At 42.6% G+C, this 13,022-nt stretch overlaps 1 protein-coding gene across 4 annotated transcripts in view; it reads right to left on the bottom strand.

The window, feature by feature from the left end:
* SLC35F1 (solute carrier family 35 member F1) overlaps nucleotides 1–13,022 on the bottom strand; it is a 403,322-nt gene that overhangs the window by 24,240 nt on the left and 366,060 nt on the right. For all 4 annotated transcript variants that reach the window (XM_047734861.1, XM_047734862.1, XM_047734863.1 and 1 more), the window contains exon 7: nucleotides 12,051–12,205. In XM_047734861.1, the coding sequence (XP_047590817.1) occupies nucleotides 12,051–12,205 (155 nt within the window). The remainder of the gene's footprint in view (nucleotides 1–12,050; nucleotides 12,206–13,022) is intronic.

Below are 13,022 nucleotides of genomic sequence, written 5' to 3'. Positions count from 1 at the left end.
ATAAATGTAAGCGATGAGCTCCATTAGTATTAGCAGTACCATAGACTTTTAGCTAATAGAAATCACATATATTTTCATATCACATTAACAATTGCTGCAGATCTTTCCAGATCTGCACTCATCACTGCTTTGAAACAATAGCAGTTATCAAGTGTGCTTCTAGATCCTGTGATTTGCATATTACTATATCATCTCATTTAAAAATATTTTGAAAACTTTATTTTAATATAATCAGCCTGCTTTGTAATGCTATGTATTTTATTTTAGACATTTAAAAACATTGTGAAAGGAATCTCTCTAGGGTTTACCAGACCAACAAGGGGACCCATAACACAGAAAAAATAGGGACCCCTTGGTAGATGGGGAGCTGAAATTGACACCTGGGTGGTCTGACTCTGGAGCCTGGGCTCAGGCATATGACAACTCTCTTATTCTGTCTGCCCTTGGATGCATGTTCATATTTTGGTGAATATACTTTCAAGTCTCTAATTTAGAGAGAGTAGGTTAAGTGGTGATTAGGCAAACTCAGGAAAAAACTCAAGGAAACATTCTTAGGAACAAAAACTCTTTCCTACTTCCTCATATTCTCAAAGGAGGCGGGGTGGGAGAGGATTGGAATCTACCATTATCTGGGGCTCTTTAATGAACGGGGGGGGGGGGGGGGGGGCGGTAGTTCAAGGCTCCCAAGGCATTGCATCTCTGGGAGTGGGATAGGTCACAGACCAAGCTGACCTACAAATGTAAAGATATCAGAGATATTCTCAAACAAAAAGAGCCCAGAGATATGACACCTGTAGGCTCCTACTGAATGATAAAATCCAATAACTCAAAAGACTGAAAAAGGACTGGAGGCAGTGCTCAATTTTTCAAAAAACAAAACAAAACAAATCCCAATAGCTATAAAGTTCTGAGAAAAAGAAAATGTAACCTAGGAAAATTATCCTTTGAATACAAATATATATAAGAAATGTTTTTAAGGAAGCAAAGTCTTGGAAGATAACAGCCCCTGTGAACATTTCCTGACAGACCCACCACCAGCCCAATGGCACTTTTCCAGTGACTATGAAGTGTCTCTTTCTTCAAAGCACTTGACTACTATCTGCAGGGAAATATTCCCTAGAGATGGGCAAATTGCACTGTGGACAGCCTGTACAATCATATACTGCTTCCTGACATTAGCAGTACTGATGAAATCCAGCCAAGTAAGAGATAAAGCAAAATAAAGAATTCAGGAAGGAAGGGCCTACATTTCAGGTAAATGGGGTTAAACCCCTAGGGATTATACTGATAAAAATTAACTATTAAAATCATGGACAATATAAAAAGAATACAAAGAAGTCAGGAAATGAGGGAGGGACAGTATTACCTTTCATGGAAGGGGCCACCTAAAAACTCTCAACACCTTAAATACAGAATAGAAAATAAATCTTCCATCCATGGGAGCCCCTGAAGATGTGCAGAGTAGTGGCCTTGCTTCAGCCCTCATGTTTGAGCCAACCTTTGTTCTTTACCTCAGCAAGCTGATGCTGTGATTTCTGTGAGCTTGTGTCATCAATATTCTAGTCCACGGGAGAGAGACTCATACAGGTCTGGTGACAAAATTAGGTGTCTGAGTACACTGGAGGGGCTGGACTGTGCACCTGGTGACAAACACATCCCATGCATTCTCTTGGGAAACAACTAGCTGGGTTTTCCTGGCCACACTCCACAGCAACCACAAGGCTTTCCATTTGAAACTTCTGCAACTCCTCTAGCTCATTCCATTTCCCCCTACAGCTTGTCCTGATGATGTGAGTTCATAGTAGTTGTTTGTGATGTGAGTTTATGAATAGATACACGTAAAGGGAGTTTTGATTTCTGGCCATCAGTTTGGACTTGCTTCTCGGTTTATCCCCAATTTCTCTAATCCTTCCAGTACTTCTAGTACATGGAAATTGCTAATGTGGCAGAGACTGGCTAGGGTTCACTAAGCCTATTTTCCATTCTTCCTCTACAAACAACTTGACTACATTTCCCAGCTTCCCTTGCAATCAGGTGTGGCCACGTGCTGGAGTTCTGGCCAAAAGAACAAGGAAGAGGTTATCTATACTACTCTAGACAGAGCCATTAAAGTCTCCAGGTTGTCTCAACAGATAGCTCTGCAAAGGACTCTAAAACCCTAGCCCACGGGCTGGCCAATTTTTTCTTAAAGGGCTACATAGCAAATATTTTAGGCATGTGGGTCACGCGGTCTCTGTCACAACTACTCAATGCTATCGCTATAAAGTAGTAGCAGCCATGGTTAATATAGCAAGAAATGGGCACAGTTGCACTCCAATAAAGCTATATTCACCAAGAAAAGGGGCTGGCTTGCAGATCACGGTTTGTTAATCCCTGCCTTTGAGGATGGCAGAGCCACAACATGGAAGGAGTCTGGGTTTCTGAATGGCTGCATGGGAAGCACTCTCTCCCACCCACAGAAGCTGGCAACACTTACCCTAACCAGTTTAGAAAGATGGTGATCTCAAAAGACACTGTACTGAGTTTCCAGGCAGGGGGAAACTAAGTTCAAATATTCATCACTCTCTCACCTCGGTATTTTATGTGAAATGTCCCGGGGCCTCAAGGAGGCCAAAATTTCCAATTCTCTACTCACCAGTGACAGTTTAAAAAGTATAAAAAGAGTCATAAAGGCTAAGTATTAAAAATCTCCCATTTATAGTCCTATTTTAGTACTCTAAACTTAAAAATCATAGCCTTTGAAGATGCCATTCTTACAAGAAGAAATACAACAAACTGCTTTTGGGGGTATTTTTGTAAGGAAGACATGTACTATCACTTTTCTGCTCCGTGGCTGCCTCAGGCTGAGGCTGCCTGACCTGGCTTTTCAAGTGCAGTTCCATTAATCAAATTGCTCAGCACTGCAGAGGATCAACACGGTTGCTTGGCTCCAGATTCTGATCCACAGCAAATGAAAGATTCCACTGTTAACACAATCTCTGCAAACTCTCTGGCATTGGCACTCAGATGTTAAGGATGCTTGAGATGGCTGGTCTATTCAAGTTTCAGTGGTTTGGAATCTCAGCCTTTGCATTAATCCACCTGGTGATTTTGGGTGTTCTTGTCATCTTTATTTATAAATGAAAAGTTAAGTACCCAAACAGTGCCTGGCACTAGCAGGCATAGAATAAATAAATATTTGCTGGATGAAGTTCTTTTAGATTTAGTGTATAATCATATGTTATTAAATTATCCCCACATCCAGGGTTATTAAACTTTTCTTGCCAAATCTCTTATAACAACAACAACAACAAAAACAAAAACAACAAAACCGGTAAGAGAAAATGGCACATGTGGGATGAAATTTTTAGTGGCTGACAGATGGGGTCAAGGGAGATCATGAGACTACACCTGTCCTCTGAGGATATAACCTGGATTGCTAGAATAAGTAGTTGACAAGGTAAGACACTTTTATGATAACTTGTCAAAAACAACTCCCAGCAATTATACAAAATGTATCAGATATACAGATGAGCCAAAACCATGCAGCATCTTGTCTAATGAACACATACAGATGAAATTCTAAAAAATTCTAAAAAATTCACATGAATCACATTACCCAGAATAGATGAAATAGACTTGTTGGACACAGGATTTTGAAATTTCTCTCTCCCCTTTTTTTAGGAGTGAATATTTGGATGACAAAAACATTTTCCTGAGGTAAGAATGTAAGTTTTATGGAGCCCTTAATTTCCTAAAATGTTAGTTTTCCAACAAGATCACCTGTGGTTTCAGGCTGCTCAGTGTGGGGAACCATATAAGACAGTGGCCTTGGGGCGCCTGGGTGGCTCAGTGGGTTAAAGCCTCTGCCTTCGGCTCGGGTCATGATCTCAGGGTCTGGGATCGAGCCCCGCATCAGGCTCTCTGCTCAGCGGGGAGACTGTTCCCCCCTCTCTCTCTGCCTGCCTCTCTGCCTACTTGTGATCCCTCTCTCTGTGTCAAATAAATAAATAAATAATCTTAAAAAAAAAAAAAAAAAAGACAGTGGCCTAGAGGGAAAGTTTAAAGGGAACTAGGAGAGAACTTACAATGTTCATTTCTTCTCTATCAATTTCATGTTTATTTATTTATTTTTTTTTTAAAGAATTTATTTGACAGAGATCACAAGTAGGCAGAGAGGCAGGCAGAGAGAGAGAGGGAAGCAGGCTCCCTGCTGAGCAGAGAGCCCGATGCGGGGCTTGATCCCAGAACCCTGAGATCATGACCTGAGCCGAAGGCAGAGGCTTAAACCACTGAGCCACCCAGGTGCCCCTCATGTTTATTTTGATACAGTTACAAAAATAACCTTATGAAATTACTCTCAACTTTATTATAGCTATTCTGTGACAGTATTAAGCCTTGAAAAACTAATAGCAAAATGTGTGAAGTAAACCATTTTCTATTTTAAATGTCAAGCAAAAGGGAATATTCTGCATATTCAACATTGGCTGCTTTTTTCCTGAAGAATGTTCAGCATATGATGGCATATTGTAAAAGAATTTATTGGCGTTTTATTTTAACAGCTCCCAAATGTTTTGTATTTATGGCTATCACCTAAAAATTCTATTGTAAGCAATGAGGGAATTCAGCTGAAAATGATGAATATAATATTTTCTATATTTGTATGCATGAGACCTAGTTTTGCCTTTTCAAACAAGGCATAAGAGGAAAAACTCACAAAAAATTGTTAAAAACTACACCTAGTTACAAAATCTTAAAATAAGTTAGTATCCTAAAAATGTAATGAGGCGGGGATTACTAGTTCTGAGGCACACATTTAATCAGAGAAACACATCACGATTTGGTCACGTTTCTATACATTCTATACATCAAATGTACATATACAACATTCGTATATATGTATACATCTATACATTTCTATACATTCTACACATTATCTACTGCCTTCAGAAACTCCCTAAGGAAGGTCTCGTCACCTTGAAGTTGGGAAAGAATAAATAACTGGCTCAAAGTACTTAAAGAGCAAAAAGAAGCCAAACTTAAGGCTCCTTTGATGTGACAGGCCATGCTCTGCTTATCACCCCAGGCTGCTGGATTCATACTTCACCCAAGAGATAGCCAGTAGCCCTCCTGCCCCCGTCCTTTTCCTCCACGCAAGACTGGGTGTTCTCTTTGCTAAAGTCACATATGAGCAGGTAACCAGAACGACTTGAAAATCAGTTGTTAAAGTCAACAGAGGGCAGTGTCTGTCTGGGTGGAGAATGTGTCTTCATGACCAGATGCAGCTTCTAATGAACACCAGCCAGTTGGTGAGGATGTGGAGAGAGGGGAACCCTCTTACGCTCTTGTTGGGAATGCAAGTTAGTGCAGCCACTTTGGAAAACAGTGTGGAGGTTTCTCAAAAAATTAAAAATAGAGCTACCCTATGGCCCAGCAATTGCACTACTGGGTCTCTACCCCAAAGATATAGATGTAGTGTAAAGAAGAGCCATGTATACCCCAACATTCATAGCAGCAATGGCCACAATCGCCAAAGTGTGCAAAGAGCCAAGATGCCCTTCAACAGATGAATGGATAAAGAAGATACGGTCCATATGCACAATGGAATATTACTCAGCCATCAGAAAGGATAAATACCCAACATTTGCATCAACATGGATGCAACATGGATGCATGGAGGAGATTATGCTGACTGAAATTAAGTCAAGCAGAGGGTTTCACTTACTTGTGGTGCCTAAGGAATAACATGGAGGACATGGGGAGATGGAGAGAAGAAGTGAGTTGGGGGAAATCGGAGGGGGAGACAAACCATGAGAGACTGCCTACTCTGAGATACAAACAGGGTTTTGGATGGGAGGGAGATGGGGGTTTGTGTGAGCCTGGTGGTGGGTATTAAGGAGGGCACGTATTGCATGGAGCACTGGTTGTTATATGCAAACAATGAGTCATGGAACACTACATCAAAAACTAATGATGTATTGTATGTATGTAATGTATGTAATGTAATGTATGTAATACAATAAAAAATGATAAATAAGAACATATGCATAAACATCCATAAAAAAAAAATAATGATCACAGCCACATGTCCCAGCTGGCCCAGCTTGGTGCCAATATTCCCTCACTTGTCTTGGTGTAATTGCTAATACTCCTTTTGTGGTAGATGGAATAATGGCTCCCAAACTCCTGTGGATACATTACTCTTTGTGTAAAATAGACTCTGCAGATGTGAGTAAACCAAGGAGCTGGGGAGATGATCCTGGGTGATCTGGGTCAGCCCCATATGCTCACAGAGGGTCAGATTTGAAGATGCTTTACTGCTGGCTTTCCAGATAGAGGGAGCAGTCATGAGCCAAGGACTACAGACCGCCTCTAGAAGCTGGAAAGGGCAAGGAAACAGATTCTCCCCTTGAGCCTCCAGAAGCCACAGAGCTCTGTGAGCAATTTTAGCCCAGTGAGACTTCTGACCTCCGATGCTGTATGATAATAAATTTGTACTTATGTAGGTCACGAACTATGTGGTAATTTATTTGAGCGGCCATAGGAATTGAATCCTTTCCATTTCAAAAGTGTCCTGTTTGTACAATAAATATAAGGGGATAGAGTTCATAACTGATCAAGCTCTAACCTTGAAAAGCTGACACACCATCAAGTTGTAAAGCTCTCATGGAAATCCCTTCCTGGGTTTGGTTTTGGGGGATGTCTGAGGCCCAGTAAAACTAATTTCCTACACTTCCCACAGATTGCTATGAATTTAGTGTTCTGGATTCAATACTGTCATCAGGTAATAAGAACAGAAATAGATACCCACTTCTCAAAAGTCTTGTAAAACAGGGGCGCCTGAGTGGCTCAGTGGGTTAAAGCCACTGCCTTCGGCTCAGGTCATGATCTCAGGGTCCTGGGATCGAGCCCCACATCGGGCTCTCGCTCAGCCGGAAGCCTGCTTCCCCCTCTCTCTCTGCCTGCCTCTCTGCCTACTTGTGATCTCTCTCTGTCAAATATATAAATAAAATCTTAAAAAAAAAAAAAAAGTCTTGTAAAACAGAATTTGCCAGAGCGCTACACCGTGCAGGCGTCTAATGCAGAATCTTGTCATTTGCCTCCCTGGGACATGGGGCTTCACGTCCGGTCAGCACAAAAGGAAGAGAAGGTGCAGACAGTGGACTGATGGGTGGGGAAGGGAATGGATTTCTTTTCCCCCAAGGGTAGAAAGTGAGAAAAAGCAAATAATCAATGTTGGGTAGGAGAGGTTCACTTTATCATTTAGTTCTGCCTCAGTAAGCAACATCTGGGAGGGCTATTTGCAGATATTTATAACCCTACCAGAAGGTTATCTGGAGGCGAGACATCATGATTAAGTGAAGGAGTAAACTATATGTGCAGACTGTAGGAAAACCAAATGAGATCTCAGCAGTCACCGGTCAGTCCTCAGGGCTGAAGTGGGAGGCTCCTCCACATTGCCACTCTCACGCTCCTGTCCAGCTTCCTCCAGCAAAAAGAGCTCCTGAGACAGTCAATTCCACTTTCAGATGACTAACTGCTAACAAGATGTCTTTATATTTAGCTAGAATCTTAGAATCTTCGCTCTTTGGTCCTAGGTCCACGTACCTGCTGCCGCATAATAGGATCATCTTGGGAGCCTTGACAAATCTAATGCCCAGGCTGTCGTACTGCAGATAGCATAAATCAGAATCAGTGGGAGTGGGACCCAAGCAGCACCATTTTTTAAACTCTTCAGGTGATTCCAATATGCAGTCGAAGTTTAGGGTCACTGGCTTAAACTCACTTCCCCACTACACTCTGTATATAGTGACTTGTACTATATTTATATATATATAGAATATATATATATAACTTTATTATTATTCAAGTCACCCTCCCCTGAACTGGATTTTCTTTCCCTTAGGTGTGTCTTTCCTCCATCCCCTGAGAGCAGGCAATCGGAGGCAAGGGGCAATCATCACTGAGCAACCCTGGAGAGAGCCATTGTTGGGGACCACCAGGGAAGACTTGGTGGCCCCAGCGTCCCTGGTGGGACTGGCCTGGCTCCTTTCACATTTTAAAAAGTATAACCAGATTGATAAATTGGACTTCATCAAAATTAAAACCCTTTATGCTTCCAGGGAAACTAACAAGAAAATGAAAAGCAACCACCGAGTGGGAAGAAAATATTTATCATCATGTATCTGATAGGTGTACACTACCCAGCATATATAAAGAAATATCGCAATCAGTGATTTAAAAAATAACCAAATTAAAATGGGCAAAAAATCTAAACAGACATTTCTTCAAAGAAGACATGAAGATATAACCACCTTTTCCCCATCCTTAAACACACACACATACACTCCATCCCCTGACATCACCATTTTTGTGAATTTTGCAAAATTTACCAAGATTTTTCCACTGACTATAAACTGCTCATAATGATAAAGTTACCTCCAATAAGTATTCTTTAAAAATCAGTTTTCTGAGATGGCCCATCTGGCTGTAGTGGAAACCTATAAGCCACTCAGACCCACCCTTCTCCCCAGCTCTAGAGCACCTCCCATCTCTGGGAAGCCCAAGGGCAATTTCAGAGGCTGGCAAGCTGGATCCCAGGAAAAAGAAAATCCTGAATTTGCCAAACAAAGACTATTTGACTACAAATTCAAGCAGTGCTTGGAAGATTCTTTCAGAAAATAGGCAAGGTGGGGGGGGGCGCCTGGGTGGCTCAGTGGGGTAAAGCCTCTGCCTTCAGCTTGGGTCATGATCCCAGGGTCCTGGGATCTAGGCCTGCATTGTGCTCTCTGCTTAGCAGGGAGCCTGCTTCCGCGTCACTGGCCCCCACCCGCGCCCCACCCCCGTCTCTCTGTCTGCCTCTCTGCCTATTTGTGATCTCTGTCTGTCAAATACATAAAATCTTAAAAAAAAAAAAAGAAGAAAAGAAAATAGGGGAAGGGTTTATTATTATTATTATTAGATTTGAGTATTTAACTTATTTTTTTGCAGATAATAAATACTATTGTTCATAAAAGAATTAAAGAACACTACAAGGCAGTGTTTATTCAAGAACTAAGAGGTAAGGAGTCAACTGTAAGCACACTGAGAGTAAAGGGAAAGGAGAAGAACATTGTCTATACTGTAATATTAGTTACCATAATATTAATGTATATACTATAAAACTGTACCGATGTATAACAGTACCTATCTATATTTTCTGACTTTCTCACAATGAATATGTATTTCTAATAAAAGACAATAGACAACTCTGGAAAGCAGTCTGGCAGTTTCTTACAAAACTAAACATGTTACGACCGTATGCCTGGCAAGTGGACTCCTGGGTGTTTATTTCAAAGCACTGAAATGGTTAAATAAATTGTGGTATATCCATATTATGGAATAGCACTCAGCAATAAAAAGGAATGGGCTCCTGACATAGGAAACAATCTGTATGGATCTCTAATTATGCTGAATGAAAAAGATCAAAGCCAAAAAGTTATACACTGTACATACCATTCTTGAAGTGACAAATTTAGAGAAACAGAGAACAGAAACGAGATTCTGCAGCATTATGGAGGTGGGGGAGAGGCAAGTTGGTCTGGCTGTGAAAGGCAATGTGAGCCCTTGTGAGGGGGAAATGTTCTGTGTGCCCATGGCCTCGGTGTTTGTATCCTGATGTTATGTTATAGTTTTGCAAGATGTTACCAATGGGGGAAACTAGGTAACAGGCAAATGGGGATCTCCTTGTATTATTTCTGAAAACTGCACGTGTATCTATTATTATCTTAAAAGCTTATTTTTAAAAAAGACAATAGGAATCAATTTTAATGAGATAAAATACTTGTTGCACTGAATCCATCGTTGCATTAAAGAAATGTATCTGTTAGATAGCAACACAATATATGTACGTAGTGAAACATTGCTTTAAGAAGTAAAAATAGCCATGATATCTCTGAATTGATGACCACAAGCATTCAATCTTCAGCTGACACAGCCTCCCTTCTGATGGCATGATGTAGGGTTACTTCACGGCTTCCTCTTCAGCAAACTCCCTTATCCTAAGTACTTAGTAACCCACAAAGGCTGGGGGAGGGGAAGATGGGGAGAGCCCTAAGTCTAACCAGAAGTCTGTGCAAGCACCAGGAGAGACACTCCAATAGGAATGGGCGCTCTTCAGGTGTCCCTCTCAGCTGTCAGAGAACATCGGCTTCACAGGGGAGCCTAGTGATAGTGCAAACTCCCCCAGACACATCACCAGATCCCAGTTCCGTGGCTCAGAGGTGTTGCCCGTGGATCTGAAGAGTGAGCCAGTCCCCCTCGGGAAAGGAAACTCTCAGGAATGCCGAGGGCTGGACTGGATCTTGGCAGCCCCAGAAGAACCTGCAGTCCTCAGTCACAACAACAGTTTTTAATCATCCTTCCTTAAGGAGAATTCAGGGGATCTGTCTAATTCAGGAGCTTCTCAAAACAACCACAGGAATCAGTGCTGGGAATCCAAGTCACACTTGGATTCCATGCTAGCTATGGATGCCTGACCAAAGAGTAGAGAAGGAAAATGGCGGCCAATGTGCCACACGGTAAGACCAGGGCTCTGGAAAATAGTTGGGTGTGTTGCTGGGGGCTTCTCCGGAAAGCTGTTCCTCCCAGCCATGCAGTGGGGGAATGCGCTATGACTCTACTTCCTGCCCTCATGAAGACCAGGGTGTGCTCAGGAGACAGAGATGGGACCATCTAGACAAAACCAATTACAAACAATGTATAAAGGGTGTCCAGTCCCACACAGTTTCTTTCAGCTGTCATTTTTGTCACCACACTGGGCACAGGGCTCCTTGTAAAACAGGGACTTGGCACTTTAATCCTGTGCTCTGCCATGGCCACTTTCTCCACCTCTTGTCTTCCAGATCTGCTTCTGGTCCTCTCTGCTAACCTTGTTTGTGACAACTTTTCCACCTGTCTGCCCTACTGATTCTGGTCGTTGGCTATAACTTTGGCTTATCCAGTCATATTTCCAATTACTCACTTCTGCTGCTTTGCCTTGGGTCATTTCAAGTACAGGGAACCTCCAAATCTGGGTTGACCTGGTTGAAGATGTCCCACCCACCAAAAGGCCCCTTCAGCTGGCCACACCCATGGGCTGGTGGTGTTATCTGTAACATCACTGGTGAAGCCTTTGGCTGGAAGTGGCTGGAGTAATTTCTCTTTCTTCTGCCTCTGCTTTACCCTGTCCTAGTTTGGTCTTACCTGGTTTGGATACTTCATATTCATCCTTTTTCACCCTGGTCATTGTCCCCACTGACCCTTATCTAATAGGACTAGCTAAGGAATGGGAACTGGGTCTCTTCGCCTATACCAATCCTAATCAATTGTTAATGTCTGAAGTGAGTGCCATGTTTATAAGACAGCATCTGACTTCAGGGAGCCCTAACGGATGAGGTCTGCCTGCCGTGGGTGTGGGTGAGCGTGGGTCGTCTTGCATTTGAAGAAACTGCTATCTTTAGAACGAACACTTCCTTCTTTTCCTTGGGCTGATATCTGAGCTGCAAATCCTTCACAAGAGCTCTGCATTCATTGACTCCAAGCCCTAATCTTTCGGTGAAGAAACAGTATTTCCAGTGTGTTAGCATTTTCCATTCATGCTTGCTATGAAAATAGCAAAACAGAAATTGCAGGCACTAGATCATTGCTCCAAGGAGAATGTGCCCTGCCAGTGCCTTTGCTAGAATCCATTTTGTGGTTCTAGTTTGGGAATTGTGCCCATCTTCTTAGCTTTAGGCTGGGAAAAGAGTATCTTCTAGGCTGAATGGTATCAGAAAAAACTGTCTCCCATGATCCAAAAGCTCTTCCCTTATCTTTTTCCCTTTTAAGTGCCTGTAGTTACGGGTCTCTTGCCTCTGTGTCCCAGTGGAAATGTGAATATCCAGATCCTGGGTGGGGAGGACGGGGCGGGGAGCGGGGCGCGCTGGCGAGCGCAGAGTTGCCCTCCTACTTCCGTACAGAAAATTGGGGCTTTCTACCACAGGGCATTTCCACCTGTATGTGGTATTTCCCACCAAGTACTGTCTTCACTGGGGAGCACTGGCTCAACTTACCTTGTAGTGGAAGAGAAACAGTCCGCAGAACAGGCTGTACAAATCTGCTGTGAGCAGGGAGAGGTTGACCGAAGTGGCACTGGTCTTCTTTATGACGACTGGCATGAAGCTGTAGAGGCCAAACATGCAGGCGCTAAAGCCGACGTAGAGCAGTCCTGTGGGGAAAGGGAAGAGGGGTGACGGACAGCCTCCTCTGCGGGCCTCTGAGGACCCCAGCACGGGGGAGAAGGGGGCTGGCTCGAGCCGTTTACCACGACGCAGGGAGTTTTACTCCACTCTGCTAGTAGATTTTATTATTGGGTAATAGGCCGCTAAAACATAAAATAAAAAGTAAAAATCTTCATGTGGGAAATGAACTTTCTGCTTCCCACCACATTAGCCGATCTTTTGCTTCTTCTGGGAAGGAGTGCCTCCTAGTGGCTGGAGTCAGAATATGGGGTTGAGCCTTCTTAATTGTTTCCAATGGTGTTGTACTCTACTTTTCCTATCCATGTCTTTTAAAGCATTTTTTTTTAAGTCTCTTTTTTGTTTGCAAAATGGGAACTACTGGGTTCCACGTATTGTTCACGGTGATGAAAAATATATATATATATATATATATATATATAAAACTATATATATAACTATATAGTCCTCAAGACCAAAGGGCTCACAAGTCACAGTGATGTGGACTAGGTCAGAACTGGAATCCTAATTGGGTGGCCTTGGGCAGACCACTTCATTCTCTGAACACAAGACGACCTGCGAATTTCTTCCAGATCTGTGCATCCTGCTCAGTCCTACACCCCAATAAACAGAGTCCTACTTCCCCACCACCTTCCCTAGCACACTGCGGGTTCTCACATGTAGGCTCTGCTGTTCTAGACGTCGTTAACTAAATGCTTCATAGAATATCAGACAGTTACGTGTTGTAAAACAGAAAGATTTTTTTAAAAAGTCCTTAAAGTGCTATAGGGTCAGACTCTCATCCTC

Source organism: Lutra lutra, chromosome 6 (assembly GCF_902655055.1).
Source record: "Lutra lutra chromosome 6, mLutLut1.2, whole genome shotgun sequence".
NCBI classification, from domain to species: Eukaryota; Metazoa; Chordata; class Mammalia; order Carnivora; family Mustelidae; genus Lutra; species Lutra lutra.
Note: the sequence above shows the minus strand (reverse complement) of the source record. Positions and strands in the feature narration are given on the sequence as shown.